At 39.9% G+C, this 18,771-nt stretch overlaps 2 protein-coding genes across 5 annotated transcripts; one reads left to right on the top strand and one right to left on the bottom strand.

The window, feature by feature from the left end:
• Nucleotides 1–1,166: 1,166 nt before the first annotated feature.
• LOC145469556 (methenyltetrahydrofolate synthase domain-containing protein-like) lies at nt 1,167–18,739 on the top strand. Of its 4 annotated transcripts, XM_081453307.1 has the most exons (5): nt 10,142–10,403; nt 14,616–14,863; nt 15,497–15,627; nt 16,728–16,942; nt 18,163–18,739. In XM_081453307.1, exons 1-5 carry the CDS (start codon nt 10,245–10,247, stop codon nt 18,445–18,447), a joined length of 1,038 nt encoding a protein of 345 aa, XP_081309433.1. In that variant the 5' UTR covers nt 10,142–10,244; the 3' UTR covers nt 18,448–18,739. The 4 variants fall into 4 exon arrangements, with proteins under 4 accessions (XP_081309435.1, XP_081309436.1, XP_081309434.1 ...); XM_081453309.1 differs by lacking the exons at nt 10,142–10,403; nt 15,497–15,627; nt 16,728–16,942; nt 18,163–18,739 and adding exons at nt 1,167–1,744; nt 2,489–2,646; nt 3,161–3,352 and having other exon boundaries at nt 14,616–14,695; XM_081453310.1 differs by lacking the exons at nt 10,142–10,403; nt 14,616–14,863; nt 15,497–15,627; nt 16,728–16,942; nt 18,163–18,739 and adding exons at nt 1,167–1,744; nt 2,489–2,646; nt 3,161–3,352; nt 4,050–4,264.
• On the bottom strand, nt 5,906–10,137 carry LOC145469557 (uncharacterized). The gene is made up of 3 exons (XM_081453311.1): nt 9,825–10,137; nt 6,893–7,154; nt 5,906–6,459 (listed from the first exon to the last, which is right to left on the bottom strand). The coding sequence occupies exons 1-3, from the start codon at nt 10,000–10,002 to the stop codon at nt 5,922–5,924; spliced, it is 978 nt and encodes a 325-aa protein (XP_081309437.1). The 5' UTR covers nt 10,003–10,137; the 3' UTR covers nt 5,906–5,921.
• Nucleotides 18,740–18,771: the final 32 nt, after the last annotated feature.

Raw genomic sequence — 18,771 nt, 5'->3', positions numbered from 1 at the left:
CAAAGTTCAGGGTTCCGATGAACGTTAAGCATTAGCGGTGTTTTCAAGGCGCAGCTGTTTTAGTGTTATCCAAACGTTCCCTCCCAGAAGAACACCGGACACGCCTGCGAATCGCACCTGCCTACTCGTGACGCGATTAGGCGAGCAAAGATGCCAAACTGCACGTATTTTGTCGTTTTGTACTCGATAACATCAGTAGCTAAAAAATGTTGCTTTATGTTTTTGTTGTACACTTGTTTGCTAAAACAAACTTCTGTTACATTCAGGCCACCTGCGTAACAGCCCACGCTTCAGAATGATGTTTTTCAAAGGTGTACTACACTTTGGCTGGCCAAGTCAGCCATCTTCAGGTAGAATGAAAATTTTACATTAAATTTTACAGAAGCACTCTTTCCAATGGGGCATGCTCACAGAATGCTGCAATTTGATAATTGGAGCCTAACTGAAAACTGTTGCACCAGAAATACCAGCAATACCACAAAGAAGAAATTACAATGAAGTACCTATCCTGGGTCAGTGTTTGCCTTCATTTCTGCTATAACCAGTCAGTCTTTCTCAATATTTATATTCTTTGCTTCTCCAAAAGAGCAGCCTAAACCCACCTGCTCAAACCTAAAAAAGCGAACGAGTTACGAATAAAATAACGTAGGTTTCCTCGACTCAGTCGTTTTGTTTTCTTTAGCTTTCCGTACTGAGGTTTCTGTGTGTAATGACCATCTCAAATTCATGGGGTGTTCATCCGTGTTGATTTAATCGCGCCTTCGCAACCTTAAACACCGAAACTCCGGATCTATAACTCCGCAGACATTAGTTCCGCAAGCGCTATCTAAGCGTAGAACTAGTACGGTTTGTTTCTTGTGTCTTGTGGAACTCTTTATTCAAAATATCATCTGCTATTCAAGCATCAGACACATTCTCTTTTGAAGAAAGCTTTTGTTAGATACACGATCTCACCATTATTATTACACTAACAAACACACACTATTCCAAATTTTCAGAGAAATAATATCATGATTGTGGAGTATTAGCTAGTATTAGAAACTCGCTATGTAAAAATCCCTGGGAAAAACCTCGTGGCATCCTCAAAACGCGCCGTCCAGTAGTTTCCCCCTCCCCGGGGGACTGTACCTGTTTCACCCACAAGGGGACCTAGATCCTAGAACCCAGTACTTTTCGGTGGTCAATCCAATATGGCGTCGAAGCGCGAAATCTATGATTAAAAAACATCTCTTTACGTTTGCACGAAGATTTGCCAATTTCATCTTCAACGACCAACTTCATTTACAGTTCAGTTCTAAAATGAGCGCTCAACCAGCAAATGCAACGACAAAGGCTGCCATACGTCAGCGTATATGGGACTACATAGAAAAGAACGATCTGGCAAATTTTCCACGACCAGTCCACCATCGAATCCCAAATTTTAAAGGAGCGAATGCAGCGGGAGAAAAAGTTGTTGCTATGGAAATATTCAAGAAGGCAAAGACTGTCAAAGTGAACCCAGATAAACCGCAAGAATGGGTTAGATACAAGACACTGGAAGAAAGGAAATTGCTCTTAGTTCCTACCCCACGTTTGAAAACTGGATTATTTAACCGTATTGTCCCTCCACCCGGTGCTGATACTGCAATGCTAAAGAGATGTGCTACCAGGGAAGGTATCACTAATTACAGCACTCCTGTTGGGCTAGAACACAAGGTCAACATTGATCTTATTGTAATTGGATCTGTGGCAGTGTCCCCAAAAGGTACTTGAATTGAACTGTGCATGTTAACCGTTAAAAGTCCAGTTACATTGAATCTGTCATGTTTGGAAGCGAGGACATTATTTGCAGAACTTGGATCACTATTTGGACCCCTCTCCTCCACACCTCCTTTAGACATAAATCTGGAACTCCATTGGTTTAGGGTTGTGGTTTATGTTTTGGATGAGGGCCTTGATGAGGTACCAAAGAGAAGACCAGATGGGTTCAGAAGAGGTTCCAAAAGAAGGGTCTAGAGGGTTCCAGAAGAGGTTTCAAAGAGAGGTCCAGATGGGGTCTGGATGAGGTTCAAAAGATGGGTCCAGATTGGGTTCAGAAGAGGTTCCAAAGAGGGTTCCAGATGGTTCAGAAGAGGGTCCAATTAGGCAGTCTGTGTTTTGTTCTACCCCTCATGTAGTTGGTCTCATGATACATGCACCAGTTGATTCCAATAGTGTCCATGTTTCTGGGCATTAGCAGGGCAAATTTTCTAGGCATTACTTAGTCTGACAATTGCCCACTTTCTTTTGTCCGAGGGGTTGGGCATCTCAGAGAATCTAAACTACTACCAAATGCAACCACCTCAAATATTATTGTTTGTAATCCTATCTCTAATAATCCTACAGTAATCCTATCTCAGTTGTGTCATGGTTTGGTATGTATTTCATTTGAGAGTGAGATTGGATGTCAGCTTGTACTCTGAAAAAATAAAAATAGACTAAAGTTTGTTCTCTGATGTTCTTCCTCAAGGCTATAGGATAGGTAAGGGTGAGGGATATGCTGACATGGAATATGCCATGATGGTTACCATGGGAGCTGTCAATCAAGACACTGTTGTAGTCTCCACTGTCCATGACTGCCAGGTGGTGGATATTCCAGAGGATCTTACTGATGGACATGATCTTATGGTAATACAATTTTGTCTTGGCATGTCCAACTGGTTTCATTTTCTGTAGAATTAAGTTTAACAGGCTTTCGGTGTGCAGCACTGTTGTGATATGGATATAACATGTCCTTATTCCTTTTGTTCTTCCAGAGGAGGGGGACTCATACATGAAAAGGTTGGGGTGCTTGTCAGAACATTTGAATTAAACCCCTTGAGGAGACCAATGAGGGTGTGACTCAAGCTTTATTTGACCCCATAAGATACCACTTAAAATGGAACTGACTAGCATTGTTTAAATATCTCTTTGAGAGCACCCTTAAAGATACTTTGATGGCTAAAAATGGTGGCGTTTCATCCGGAACACTTTAATTTGATTTACTCCCCTAAGCAAGAGACAAAGAGCATCCCTGACCTTTTCGTATACATGTAAGAGTCCCCCCTGCAGGTTGTTATTGTTGTGAAAAACAGAGCTCTGTTGGGCATTGGAGATGACTAAAAAAGAAGTGATATTAATTTCAATGCTTACTGTTGGTCAGGTAGATTACGTTGTGACACCTACAAAGGTAATCATTTGTGAAGGTGAGAAGCAGAGGCCAACTGGAATACAGTGGTCAAAAGTTACACCTAAGATGCTGAAGGAAATCCCAGTCTTAAAAGATCTCAGAGAGAAGGAGAGAAGGCTTGGTAGAGATGTGACTTTGAGGGAGTAATTCCTCAACACCTGAAAGGTAAATCTGATGTCTATTTAACAATGGGCCCTTTGCAGCTGGGGTCATGTGACCAAATTTTTCCTAGAAAAATTCTATATTATGGGCTGTAACTTGAAGAATGCGAGAAGTGGAAAGGGCATATCAAAAATACCAGTTTTATAAGTTTATACGACAGCATGAATTTTCAGAAAAATTAGAGGATTTGTATGGAAAATGTTGCTGAAGAGTAAGGCCTTGCTTTCCAACAAATTTTCCCCTACAAATCTTCTCAATTTTCAAAGATTCAAACCTTCATAACATCTCATTCTTTAATGCCTCAAACTTGGCCATTTTGATTATTTCAACATGCTTTTTCCATTTCTGGCATTCGTTAAGTTATAGCCCATAATTTTATGAAAAGTAGATCATGTGATGACTTAGCTGCAAAGGGCTTATTAGATTATTATTATTATTATTATTGTTTGCTAGGTTCTAGCACTCCGCTTTAAAAAAGCTGCCATTTTGAGAACCAACAATGTGAAGTACTCAGTATGGCAATGACGTCACTGCTCCTGCTCCGCTGTCATGAGAAGGACAATCGGTTGTCCTCTCCAAAGATATTTATTAGATTTTGTGTTTTATTCTGGTGTGGATGTACCTCAGATATCTTATTAATTTTCTACGACAGTAGGAAGTGCTTTGGTTTATAATATACTCCTGGTAATTCAATTCTAAGATTGCAACAGCACATGTTCAAAAGGGCCAAAAGAAGTGAAAAGAGAATAGACAGGTGGGACCAATAAAGGCATCCCTTTCCCTGTCCTGGCTTCTTTCTCAAGGTTCGTATCAAACAGATTAATTATCGATTGTGAAAGTCGGCAGAGGGTTGACTCTTTCTTTGTTTGTTCAATAGATATGAAAGATATTTAAGGGTACTTCGGTTTTCCATGTTTCAGAACAATGATATTTTATTATTCAATAAATTATTATGTGGTACACAAATACTGTAACCAAGCTGAATAAACTGTTACTTGTCTTACATTGAAAGACAGTTTAACTAACCTCAATGTCTATATATGCCTATATATATATCTACCCGTTTTTACTGGATAAAAATATGTGACTATATGGTTTGGTTGTGTGACTTTTCCCATGCATTTCACAGTGACCAGGTTGGCTAAACATATGAATCCTGATTGGTTTATCCTTGTTATTGTGGTATTTCTGGTCGATCATCTTCAGCTTTATGCTAATTTGAGCAAAATTATATCGATTTCGTTATCGCCAATTAAGAACTATTATCATTCGATGCATTTCATCTTTCCCTTCATTGGCAAAGCCCACCAAGTGACCTGCAAATAACCAATCTCGTACCACTGTCCTCTAGTCTTCATTCCTCACTGCGCATGCTGGCTTGATGAAACGGTCGTTTCCTGACCGCTGGGCAAGGGGAACGAAGAGGCTGGGTACGAGGGAGGCAAATAACTGCCTTCAAATAATTGTCTGCTCATGTGTAAATGTGTTTTGCTGCAAATAATATTCTACTCATTCATAATTGTAACAGGCTCTCACGTGAAAAATGGCAGATGTCTGAGCCGTCAGAGTGATTTTGAAATATCAAAGCAAATTTGGTGATCGAGTGATTAAAAAAAATTTGAACTTGGCCATCGCAAAATATCGTGATTTGTCAGAGTCGCGCATATCAATTATTTGCCAAAGCGGAAGGCTGAGGCAAAAAACTGCTCTGCTCGCCCCTTACAAGTCAGTCAAATCACGATATCGTAAAATCCCACGTTAACGCCCTGGACTTATATAACTTCATAAGGGGTTTCGGGTGGGCTTATAAACGGGGGAGCTTATATTCGGGTGGCATATAAGCGGAATAAAAAAAAAATGTTTTAGAACGACGAGATAAAACATATCTGAGTTAAAGCTAATATACCATTACATCTAGAGCTATTACGCTATCCTATTACCCTGTTACCCTATTATTACCCTATTAGCCTATAACTTTGCGTTAAAAACTTTGATGTTTGTAAAGAAACCTAAAAGGAACGCACTTATACATTAGATGGGCTCATATCCGGGCGGGGGCGGCTTGTATCCGGGGGGTCTTATATTCTGAATAATATCTTTGTTAGCAAACAGAAGGGCTTATATCCAGCCAGGCTTATTACCGGGGGGGGGGAAGGGGCTTTTTTTGCTTAACCTCGTCCATTAATTGTTATTAATACAAACCAGCTGTACATTATTTTTTCCTTACTTTTTGCAGGTCACGTTGTTTCTCTGATTACAGAAACATCACTATGCAATACAGTGATAAATCTTGCACGCAGTTTGGTTTAGGCTGTTCAACCCCAAGTTACCATCGAAAATTAAAAATACCTTTGAAAAAAACAAAAAATTTCTCTATACGAAAGAATTCATCGGAAGACTCATAACGATGTCATAGCGATGTCAAACAGATAAGAAACGAAATTTAAAAACTGAATAATAACAACAACAATAACAACAACAATAATAATAATAATAAAGAACGCGAAAAGGGAAAAAATCAGCTGAATGATGTCTTCATACAACGCACCAAATTAAAAGAGACACAGTCCCATCAAGTTTTATTGAAAAGATCAGCGGGTGCAGGGAACCCAATGCTCACAGTGTTGTTATTTTCAGCGAGGACGCGTACTCCCAGATAAGACAGCAAGCCATCCACAGACAAACCCTGGCTTCGTATTATATTTGCGTACGCTTCCGCTTCAGCTCTTAAAGCTGCAAGGATGCTGGCGGCTTCAGCCTCCGCCTTAGACAGTATGACCCTGCTGTCTGAGTTGGCCGTTTGGATGCTGATGCGGCCCTGTGTGACAGCCTCTTCTTTCTTTGTTTCGGCCTCGATCAGCGCGCGCGGTCTCTCGTTCTTTGCGATGTTGATGTTTTCTTTGGCGGATTCTTTGTTTCTCACTACTGTCTCGTACTCATCAGGCCGCTTGATGTTACTCACTTGTAGGTCAGTTATGTCGGCATTGACCTCAGTGAAGCGTTTCACCATTGTCGTGTAGACGAATTCTTGGAAGAAAGAGCGCCGGGTCTGGAATTCGCTGGTGTTGAACTGGCTGCAAGAGTCATGAATGCTTGCGCGAGCCAAAAACCTGCAAATACGAATTAGCAAACTATAGGAAAAGGTTTTCTTTTGTTTTCTAATATTCTTTCACGTAGCAAATAAAATGTAATAAAATAAAAATAAGCAAGTTTGAAAAAGTTTGTGAGGCCCAGGTTTATGGCCGGAAAGTTATCGAGTAACCTACGTCACAACTTTCAAAGTACTCGTGTTATTTCCTGATTGGACAATCAAATTCGGGTTTTTGTCGGGTGCTATAACGAGTATTTCCGAATAGTAGCGCCTTTGCTGCTGACTGAGCAATTGGCCATTTTGTTATAGTCATAACCGTCACTTCTCAAGATGTATGTTGTAACGTACGAAAGGTCCAGTTAATACAGTTAAGATTTTTAGACCATGCATTGTCTATTTGTAATGTTTGTAACCGTTGTTTGTTTTCTTTTCCTTCAAACAGTTTAACTTACTTGAGTATCTCGACGTAATTTGAGTGGTTTCTAAATTCCATGACGATTTCCCGCAACTTTTGAGGTCTGGCGCGGTACTGAAACTCGATCTGCAGCACAATCTCGACTCCTTCCTTATTAAGACAAATTTCGTCATCAAACTCCAGGCTTTTGAAAACACTTGGGAACTTGATGAACTTAAAACCGGGGGGACCGTTGTGTAGGCCTGCTTTCCGAGTGGTGGGGGATAGTTTCTTTTGGTACGTGTCGTAGGCAACACCGACTGTTGAGGCAAAAAGTAGTTTTCAAAGATATTTAAGCAATAGAGCACTTTTTCCGTGTTTACATAGCCTCGTCTGAACACGAGGAGGGTTGGGAAAATTTGAGATGGTTATGCAAACACGGGAGGTAGTCGAGGGTTTGCATAACTTTTGAGAATTCTCCCAACCCTCCGAGTGTTTAGATGAGGCTATGTGAACACGGAAAAAGTGCTCTATTGCTGTTATAAGATAATTCTCAAAAATACGCGAGAATCTATAACGTCACAACCGTGTTTATACAGTCTCATCTAAACACACCTTACGACTAGTGAGAGTGCGCGTAGTAGCTCAGTTATTTTATGAAATATAATGTGTATTTCCTCCATTAAGCACACGAGTACCATCGAACAATAGTGCGTTTTACAGTACTATTAGTGGTTAGCTTTCCTACGCAGAAATATTTACCCTTTCATATAATGACCTATAGTGTTGCTTTTGTTTCACACTTCATGCTGATAAAATTAGGATCACGTTTAGTTTAGGTTTAAAAGCATTTTGTCCAGCCACAGCTGTGACTGGTGCCAAAATCTACAGTTTAAAAGTTAGTTTTGGGTTAGTGATTCATATTGGCTCTCGGTTTAACTCGTTATTTCCTTAGTTTCTACCTTGACTTTAAAGCACGAAATCGGCTATCAAAGAAACTACTGTTTCCAGTGTTCTCAGTCATTCTTAAGAATTCACGAATTGACCAATCACAGCTCAGTGCGCTGACGTAATGCGAGCGAACTTGAACGCCCGTTTTCGGTCAGGTTAGTTCTTGATTGCTGGCTTCAGCAGAGAGAAGACATCAAATAAACCAGGTTTTGAACACGTGAAGCAGTTTCCTTCAGCTTCCCACTTGTTCCATCTGTCTTGTAACAGACATGACGGAGCCTACAATAAGTTCTATGGCTTTTGAAAAAACTTCCTGTGCTAGCGAACGGGTTGAAAAAGGAAAAAATCTGTTCTTCTTCTTCTTTTTTTTTTTGCTATAAAATTGTGGGTGTTTGATAGTGTTTAATGTCCGAGTAACGTAGTTCATTCGTGGATCTCTTAAGATCTTTGATACCTTCTGACCTTGAGAATAGATTTCTAAGGTTTTAAACTTTGTTTGGAAATAATTGTTGTTGCAAATACACATCACTCTTTGTGACAGCTTTATTGAGAACTGTGTATGTTAAGAAATCGGATTGAAGCCGACAATAATGTAAGTATTGTTGTTCTTGTTTCTTTTTTTCTTGAAGCAAGCACGCTTAAAGAGAAAAACATGTAGTAAAGGGACATAGCACTGTAAACCACAAAACAAAATACAACTGGATGGAAACTTTCATTCCGTGAATTTTTACTCCACCGAATGTAAACAAATGTCCTCCTAATTAGAGCAACAAAAGCCATTAAAAGAGGTATCGCGCTGTAAATCGCAAAACAAAATACATTTACAGGGATAGTAAGGAAGGGCAAATGCAACAGAAAAACTTGTATTTGATTTTTTTTCTTTGATATTTCACAATAGACATTTTTTTCGCGTGATTGCACTCGACCTTTTAAAACCGGACACAAATAGTGTTATACATGTAACGCATATAACGTGGGTTTTTAAATACGGAATCTTGTTTTGGTTCAAAAAGCATATTTACTTAACAAAAAAGTTAATAATTAACGTCTCGGTTTGCTAGATCTTCTTGTTACAGCTTTGGTTATAAATATCGATACTTTAAAAGCGATGAGGAGAACAAAAAATTCCAGTTTTTTTTTTTTTGATTTTAGCAGTGCTTTTTGACAGCCGATGGATTAAGACGAGATTACGAATCTCTTGATTAAGACGATTAAAAAGTAGAAATTTCATAACGGTGGTAAGCTGTGACACAATAACTGCCTTGTTCCCAAGAGTTCCTCCTTTACTGAAGCCTTGAAGTGAGGCCGGCCCATCAGAGTGTTCGCCCATGGTGTTGTGGGCCTATATATACACCTCGAAAATCCGAACGCAACTTAACCATTAACCCGTATAGCAAGCGTTTCCGTAGTAAAGTGCGAACGAGTTAAGTCTGGTCGCGCTAAACTAGGGGCGAGAGCACAAAAATAAAAGACGGGGTCGGATGCAGCTTTGTCGATATTTTTTGCTCTAGACCCAATTTTCGCGTGGCTAGTGCTGAGTGTTTGTGCAAGAACGCTTACCATCAAGCACCGCGCTCCTTATGTCAAGCTCTTAGTCTTTGCCGACGAAGCGCAACAGCGCCTGTCAACAGCGTACAGTCCGCATAGAAACAAGGCAATGAATACATTTCGTTTCAGTTCTTGCATTTTAAATGCCTTACATCAGTAAGAATTAAATCAGGCAAAGGCCTTTGCATTCAGAAGTAGGCACTAAGAGCTCTTTGATTTGTCATCATCACCACGTTTTGACGTCATCTGTGACGTGACGCGAAATCCTCCAGGATACATCCTCCAGGATATAAAGCACGAAAATTAAAGAATTCATCATATGATAATGGCAAAGAAATAACTATTGTTATGCCAAACCTACTTTGTCTTACAGTGCGCAATGATGTATGTAGACGGGAGATGTAGACCACATTAAGCATTTCCTGTTTAAAAAGAAATTTAAAAGATCCGACGTCTACAGTGAGAGATCAATTGATAATAATTTAACCAACCTTGATCAGAATCCAATTTCCGTAAAGAAGTAGCTATAAGAACTATTGCCATCACTACAATTCCAAAAAACAAAGCACAAATTCCCATGCAAAGGCGGCTCTTGAAGTCAGCCATTTCTGCGCGTTCTGTACCTGCACGTACTGTGTGACTGTGTGACTGTGTGACTGGGTGTGACATATTAAAACAGGGAGTGGAGGGGCGGGGGGGCTGAATGACAGTACGATTGGCGTTTCACTAGGGGTGCGAAAGAAAGTGGCCAGAGGATTTGATACCTGAACGATCATTGCATCTCTCGCGGTCTAAAAGTCATCCCCCCCCGCTTCATCAAAACATTGGATTACTGTTACCTGTCAAGTGTTCGCTTTCGGCAGAAGACTGATCGGAGATCGTGAGGAAAGTTTGCTTCAAAAATCGATGCCATGGCGGATGAGGTCGACGAGGAATATGGAGGCAGACCTCGTGTCGAAACTGGTGGAGGAGACGGGTGGAAAAAATGTCTTTTTATCTTCCTTGGAGTCGGAATTTTGCTCATGGTAATCATCTTACCCATTGGTTTTGTTGGTGTTGAGTATTATCAGGTACGTTTCGTCTCTATAAAACTTCGTTGCATTATGATTGCAAATAAGGAAGCTCAAAGGAGATGTCTTAAAGCGTAATTACAATTAACGTTTTAACAAAGTTAGACTCTTTATTTAAGCTTAAACTGGAGGATGCTTGCATTCAAAAAAACCCACCCCTGCTGGTGCATTAGGTCACGCAACTCAAAAACTAAAACCTCGAAATTTACTTTAAACCTTTAATAAATTCATAGTTAGTACTGACTATGATAAATCTAAGCTTATTCTCAGTTTCAAGAACTGCTACGCACGTAAGCTTGAGTTGAACAGAAGCTCTTCCTACACGATGATATTCGCCATGTATGTCGAATTTTAGGCCGATTTATTTTGCATGCGGGCTTCTTTCCATTGCCCTCTAATCGAATCCCATTTTAGAACGGACTCCTCGACATGCCAGGTCACAAAAGAGGGTGGTAAAGGCTTCTACGTATTGTTTTAGACTTAAGATGGAAAATTCTGTTCTTTATTAAATAGATAAACATGAAAAAAAAGTACCAGACTTTTTATTGTTCTTAAAATTTGATATCTTTGCTATGCGCAGTGAAGATACTATGGGCCCGGACGCACCGGGCAAATTTTTGTTTATTTTGCGAAAAAATCTGTCATCAATTCCCTGAGACAAGTGCGTCCGGTGATTTTTAGATCTACCAAATTTTGTCAAGGCTTACCAAACTTCAAAGACGCCGTCCTGCCTCGGAGCAGGACAAATTTTTGTCAGGCGTGAAATCTGACAGATTTGTCAATTTACACGCCATGATTTGAAGGAAAATGTCAACCAAGAAAATTTGGTCTCTATTTTTAGTCGGAGTATTTCAGTCCGAAGCCCGCCAAAATTAAATTTATATTTGCGCGGCAATCCAACGATAAACATGGAAGATTCGTACCTCGGTATGCTCCATGACGATCCATTCGCACAGTACAACTATTACGGTTCCCAAGTCTACGTTAACGTTCCAACTGCATCTCCAGGACCAAGCTCTGCTCAATTTGTACATCCGTATGTCCACCCGAGTCAGCCGAGTACAAGTACAAGTGCAAGTTTCACGACTACATGTAATCAAATTGAAAGCAGCCAAGCTGAGGATTCAAGAGCAGACGAGAGCAGAAAAAGGGGCAAAGGTTCAAAGAGACAAGCGGCAAAGTACGACTCGTTTGAGCCAGAGGAAGAGCGGTGATTGTGATTGACACTTGTGGTTAACAAATATTTTGCTGTGATTCAGTGCGCCCACGCTTGACAAATTAAAAATTTGGCAGAGACAAATTTTGTCGAGATTTTTGGAAGGGCCAAACAAATTTTGTCAGTCCAGTGTGTCCGGACCCTATGTTTGTCTTTCACTTGTGAGAATATTGATGTTGTCATGGTTACAAGCATGTATGATTTTTCTTTCAACATCATTGAAGTTGAATTTGACTTCTTTGACATAGAAAATAACATTTCCTTTTGCAGCACATACTAGTGCATACTTAATCTTTGCATTTAATTAAAATTGGTTGTGATATTAATTAACCATTTTCAGTTACATTTTCATTTTCAGTTGCCAGTCGCTGATAAGGCGTGGCAACTGTTTTCAGCGTCTTTTTTCAGGGTTTTTAAATGAAAAAAAAAAAAAAAAAAAACTGGAATGTCTGAGACTTGGATGTTTCATCAATATCTATATAATAAACAGAACATTGTTGCAAATTTTATCTTTTTGTTTGTGTGCACACTTATCAGGACAACTAGATAGAGTTAAGGAACATCTTTCAAGGAATTTGTCAGCTGTTCATGAACATTGCCAGCTCACGGGACATTCAGTGGATTCTAGCAAAACAAAAGTTCTTGCCATGGAAAGTAACACATTCAAACGCCCCATAAGGGAGGCAATTGAGATCTGATTTCAAAAGCCTGCATTCAGAGACAATGGCTTCAAATTAGCCAACATCTATGACACCATTTTAGCCCCCCTGAGGCCATAATAAATATCGCATAACCTTTCTAAATAATACTCATAAAATCTTCATTGTGGCTGACGAAGTTCGGTGGAACCGAACAAAATAGCCCACTTTTAATAAGATTTGTTATTGCGCTCAGTGAGTACAGAAATTAATTTCATAATTTGATCATGATTCCAGAGCAGAAACACAATATTTTTGATTCAATCTTTGCATTATTCTTTGACAACCTTGGAAATCATCAGAAGTCTTTTGTTAATCTTTGGAAATCTTTGGATAATTTACTGTTCAGAAAACTTCACTGACCCCCAGAAGTCTTTGGCTGTTCGTCAGAAATCTTTGGAAGACTTCTAATGATCTTCCATTTTCTTCGCAAGGCCAGGGCAGGAAAAAATCCAGGTCTGATTGCCCAGGGCAAGTAAATTTTGCTCTTGGGCAAGTGAAAATGGAAGTTTGGTGGTCCGGTGGCCCGGGGGGGGGGGGGGGGGGGGGCACTGCTATATATGGGCTATATAGGTATGTGCTGCTGTGAAGGGTATGGTTTTCAAGCAGTTTACTCTAGGATAGGGTATATAAATCAGAGCGTTTGGGTCTAGAATAGGGTATAATTTTTCACAAAACTGACTAGTTGGTTGAAGATTTTATCTAGACTAGGGAAACCAGGAATTGCCACTCAAAAATATAAAAAGATCAAATCGGCAAGTTTAAATTTACACAAATAAGCCTCAACAGTGTCGACAGATGGGGGGATTTGGGGAGTTTACTCTAGTATAGGGTAGCAAAATTCAGCTGAACTAGCTCTGGTATAGGCTAAGGGTTCCAGGGTCCCAGCGGCACATCCCCACCCAGAAATTCCCAAAGTACCCCCCCCCTGCCCGGGTCCGGTGGGCAAGTGAAATTAGTCTATGTTGGTAGTCTTGTTAGTGATAATTTCCAATTTAAAAAACAATTTCAAAACTTGTGACTGCAAGATGAGCAAGACAATGAGTTGAAAGCATGGATCAATTTAAAATCCAATTATACTTTGCTTGCCTTCGTTCTGCACCTGTTGGGCAAGTAGTATTTTAGTGGTGGCAAGTGAAAACTGAAATGTATTGGCCCACTGGGCAAGTGGCTTTTGAAATTATTTTCCTGCCTTGAAGGCTTTGGGTGATCTTCAGCTATCTTTGAAATATGTCACATGGCTGTTGGTTGTCTTCTGACTTGAAGTCAAGGGGAAGTTTTTAGTGGATAAGGTCTTAAATCACAATTCACAGCTGCTTTAGCTGTAAGTTGTTAAGCTTTCATTAAAATTTGAAGTCACAATTCTGGACAGAAAGTTAAGTCATTTTACAGTACAATCATTGTGTCTTAATGAATGGGGGGCATTTTAATAACCTGGGAGAAAGAGGTTCTCCTTGGGGGAGTGCTGCATGCTGTACATCATTTTCTATAACCATTTGGAGTGTTGAATATCCAAGGGTATTATACACTATGGATAAGAACCAGTTGAATTTTTTGGGTTTTTTTGCAATTTTTTTCCTGAGGTTTCTCAAGACATTACTTCCTTCATGTTTAATTCATAAGTTTTCTTCAGAGGTTGATCTCATTCAAAGAAATCCACAGGATTTTTTTACAGGTTCTAAATTTTGCATATGTAGCCCTGCAAAATGTACTGTAGTGTATACTGTGCTGCATTTCTGTGTCACAGGATAATTCACAGGTTTTTCACTTGTGTCAAGACCTTGTGTGACCTGGCTAATGAAAGTGTTAATTTATCATATCATGTGTACTAAAGGCATCCCAGTTGAGTGTCGATCAATCCCCTTGATTGACCCTCGATTGCTACTTGATTGACACTCCATCGACGCCTCAGTTGACAATCGATCTCCATCGACATCTCGGTCAAGAGTCAACCAAATTTCGATTGATTCATATAAGTCCGCCGACTATGGACGGACTGTTGATCAAGTGTCGATAGAGTGTCAACCAAGTATTGATCGGGATGTCGATGGAGTATTGATCGAGATATTGATTGAGGGTATCAGTTGAGAGTATCGATTGACACTCAACCACGGACCCCTTAAGTACACGTGATCCAAGTTATGTAATGCATGGTGTTTTTCAGTTAAATATATTTCTTGCTCTCCCTTTTTTGTTTGAAAATGAAAGGCCTTAGAACAAGTTATAAAAATGCAATCCCATCAATGGCCCTTGGATCAGGGACAGTTAATAGTGGGTACTGGTGTTTTTACTTTTCAGCTGGGACTGCGGAAGCAAAGGTCAACAGGGAAGGTGAAGCTAGATAAAGTGTACACATCAGGCCGATACATGATTGGTCCAGATTATACATTCAAAACATTTAGTGCTGATGCTCATTACGAGGAGCTCAAGAAGATTGTGACATTCTCTAGAGACAAGGTGGAAGTGGAGATCACTTGTGCCATGCAGTACTTCCTTCGTCCAGAAGACCTGAAGGATATGCACCAAGAGTATGACTTATACTACAGGTTAGGCCTGTTATTTGGTTTTACTTTCCTACGTGATTCAACGCACACTTTCAAAAATAATTGTTTCACCCCTTCTCCTAGATGTTAACTAACGTTGTTCCACTATCTGTTTATTAAATTACAGCAACATGCATAATTGTGTGCAATGTTGATCTCATACCTTATTGACTTCATGCAACAAGTTGCTACAACTTAAATGTGGTTGGCCAAATTTGTACACCACCATTTTTCAAATAGCAATTCATTGCATTGTTGCATGACAAGTTGAAGGGAAAATTTTGCCAGTATAATACATTCTTTAACTGTGTGTGTTTTCAACTGTGCGTACCTTATTCATTTATTTATTTGCTTATTTATATATCCTAGAATAATATATCGCCTAGCATTATAGGCATGCAATGCATGCAGAGGACTTTAAGAACTACACATGTTACAAGTTTGTTAGGTTACTGGGTTTTGTTTCAAAGGAGAAATAATTTTTTTGAGCTCTTACAACTTTTAACATCTTTCTGACAAGCATGCAGGAATATATTTTATCCCTCACTGTTTCACAGCAAATAGCACTGGTAAGAGATTAACTGTTGACAAGTGATTGGGTAATAACTTACCAGTGTTGCAACATATTCTTACCAGGCCTGTAGTGCGGACAACAGCTAATGCAGCCATCAAGGGTGAAGCATCCAAGCTGTCTGTGTCACAGTTTATAAGAGACAGGGAGACTGTGGAGCAGGAACTATTCAAGGCACTTAAAGCAAGACTTGAAGGTTTGGATGTAAATCACTAAGTGGGCAGCTGTAGGGGGTGCAAGGGGATGCTAGGGTGTATTTGTGATGAGAGGTGTGAATGAGACCAAAATTTGTGTTTGACACTAAAAGAGAGCTGTTGGTTTTGCTTTTTATTGACCCTTAAAATGTCATACTTCAATCTTTCACCCAAAAAAGGTTGTGTCAATTCTCTATCTCAAAATAGATTGCAGATTTCAAACTCCTAAAAGACCTTTGCACCTACCTGGCACTATCATACCTCGGTCTCTTTCCCTCCCTCCCTCCCTCCCTTCTTCGCTCCCTCCCCCCACACCCTATGCTTGGCTTAAACTTGATTTTTAAGGAGCAATGGAACAAGCTATAAGTTCCATACTGGCCAACTTTCAAGTGATTTTGGAACAAGTTATACCCTGATAAAGACACTGTTCCCTGAGAAATTCCGACCCATAAAATGTCTTGAATCTGTGCAGCATGGTTGAAATTCATACTTCCAAAATCAATAGCAAAAAATGCTGTCAATTCATTGTCAGTTTTATACCTGACAGTGTCTTAAGTAGCCAAAATTGATAAACCTGTAAGTTGCCTGAGCCATATCCATCTACTGCCCTTCACAGGAATCTTACATTAGGAATGCAAAGAATGGTTACACAGGAATGTCTTATGCAGGAATACACCCAAACTCACAACATAACCTCGTGTCCACATGACTTTGGTCATGTGGACAGAGGGTTTTTTCTCCTTCAAAAATATGCGTACTGAAAAAACCATTCACCCTTCATTGGAGGCATAAAGATCTCATGAAAAGAAAATGACTACACTAAGTAACCTGTTTGAAAAAATAGAGTTACATTCAAATTCATTTCCTTGTGAGGACTTTGCAGTGTACTGCTTTACAAACCACTTGACATAGCAATATTAATTTTTTTTCCATATTCAATTGTGGGGGTTTACTCTACCATAACAATCTGAAGAAGCACTTCTAAGTGGGTCTTTAAATAAGAGGAAGTATGTCCAGAAAAACATTCTACGATCAAAAAGTTTATTAATTTGAGGAGTAGTGAACACAGTGAACTGTTTGGTTCTGTTTTCTTTTTTAACAGGGACCTGCTGCCGTAAAGACTGTGAGACATACAAGTGTACTCCTGGATGTGTTGAACATTCAAGATGTAACACAACCCAGAAAGGACTGTTTGTAGAAGTCAGATACTTTCAGTTCCTGGACTTTGACATTCACTCTGATGTCAAGAGCAGGTATCTACGGCAGGTTACTGAGCGAGAACAGGAGGAGCAGGCTCAGTATGAACTAGAGGAGAAGGTAAGCAGTATGTCAGTCTGCTTACTACTGTGATACTTAACACAGAAAGCACCAGTAGCACAATAATATTGTTAGTCAGGGTTGCTATTAACACGGAAGCACAATTTCAATGTGTTGTTACAGAAAATATCCATACCTCGCCCACGAAGGAATTTCTTCTGAGACCCTCACCCCTCTGGAAATTCCAATTTTAAAAGGTTCATACATTTCTTTAAATATTTTGGTCTTACAGAACCCCCACCCCCCAGGAAACTCCAATCCCTTTTTTGGGGGGAGTATGAATATTTTTCTGGAACTGCACAATGCTATTTGTGTTAATTTGGAGGATATTGTAGAAATTCAGCAGAATCACAAGACCTAGTGTGAAAAGCCAGATTTAAAATGGATTGATTCAGTTGGTGACACACTTAACAGCTGTCATTAAATGCAATTTTCACCCAGTCCCATCCAAACTCTCCCTTATAAGTGTCTCAAATTTTTGAATTTCTTTACCATTAAGGCAAATGTTAAGTCAGTCTCCAACTAAAAGGATGCCCATCATACACTGTAAAGTCTGCATGCGAGCCACATGGCCCATCAGGCCGGAGCTTATCCCTGTTTCCGTAGCATGAAGCGACTAAGAGTATTTCTACTCCCCCTGGATGGGATGATTGCTAGTCCATCGCAGGATTACCCCCAGTATTAAAGTTACCGATATTTGTACACCTGGGTGGAGAGAGGCACTGTGAGGGTAAAGTGTTTTGCCCAAGAACACAACACAATGTCCCTGAACTCTGGCTGCTCGATCTGGAGACGATTGCGCTAACCATGAGGCCAGCACGCCTCCACTTCATACCCTGTAGTTGCATATAAATTTACAAACTGTTATCCACCAAGTTTATCAGCTTGAATTTGGTCTACCACTGCTCTGAAGTCTTGATTGGTTCACTGGATTGTCTGTGTTCTTTTTGATTGGCTAGACATTTTCATTTCAGTATTCGCACTTAGGAATCAAAACCCAGAAGTGGCATTTGACCCCTGTTAAGACAAACTAAGTTTTAAAAAGCCTCTGATTTAAAGAAAATCTTTTCCATTACATCTGCCTGTCTTGCCTATCGCAAATGTCTGGTTTGGTGAAGAGGTATAATGATTTTCAGCCACAGGGGTCAGGTGTTGCAGCCATATCAAAAATTGAGTAAGCCACCCCAGCACAATCTACTGTACATCTTGCTCCTTTGTAGGTTGTACGTAAAGAAACTGAACGTCTCAAGAATGAAATCAACAACGCTGCCATGGAAATCACACAGAATGCCACAGCTGAAGCCACGATCATTCGTGCTAAAGCGCACGCTGAGGCACTTCTGACGGTGGAGAAGGCACGTGATACAGGCCTGTCCTACATTTACCAACAGCTGAATATCACAAAGGAAGAACACAAATCTTCTTTCAACTATTTGCGCACACTTCGAGGACAGAAAAATGCCAAATTCAATGTTGGCTACAACACTCTTATGGCAAAGAACTGAACTGTGATATAATTGCTCTTAGCTAAACTTAGATGTTTACATAAACCTGTTGAGGTGTAATTCATAAATGTTAACAAAGAAATTAAAACATGTCTGAACAAGCTGCACATGCAGACATTAACATCAGATTTTATCACTGACACTCAGGGAAAAAAAAATCATTTTCTTCTTAACAAAGTTACAATGTAAGCCATAGCCACATCTTATATGATGTATATATGGGTGTAACCCCCTCCTCCTCCTGGCAACCTCCCCATTTGAATGCATTCAACTGGATCTGGATTCCAGCACACTAACCAACAGGCTCCCGTGCACACATATCAG

This window comes from Orbicella franksi, chromosome 15, assembly GCF_964199315.1.
Source record: "Orbicella franksi chromosome 15, jaOrbFran1.1, whole genome shotgun sequence".
Lineage (NCBI taxonomy): Eukaryota > Metazoa > Cnidaria > Anthozoa > Scleractinia > Merulinidae > Orbicella > Orbicella franksi.
Note: the sequence above shows the minus strand (reverse complement) of the source record. Positions and strands in the feature narration are given on the sequence as shown.

Coding starts and splice junctions, on each gene's coding strand:
- LOC145469556 (XM_081453307.1), top strand. CDS start 10,245: ATGGCGGATGAGGTCGACGAGGAATATGGAGGCAGACCTCGTGTCGAA. Junction 10,404..14,615: donor TTGGTGTTGAGTATTATCAG/GTACGTTTCGTC, acceptor TTTACTTTTCAG/CTGGGACTGCGGAAGCAAAG. Junction 15,628..16,727: donor ACTTAAAGCAAGACTTGAAG/GTTTGGATGTAA, acceptor CTTTTTTAACAG/GGACCTGCTGCCGTAAAGAC.
- LOC145469557 (XM_081453311.1), bottom strand. CDS start 10,002: ATGTCACACCCAGTCACACAGTCACACAGTCACACAGTACGTGCAGGT. Junction 7,155..9,824: donor GAAATTGGATTCTGATCAAG/GTTGGTTAAATT, acceptor TTGCCTCAACAG/TCGGTGTTGCCTACGACACG. Junction 6,460..6,892: donor AATTACGTCGAGATACTCAA/GTAAGTTAAACT, acceptor TCGTATTTGCAG/GTTTTTGGCTCGCGCAAGCA.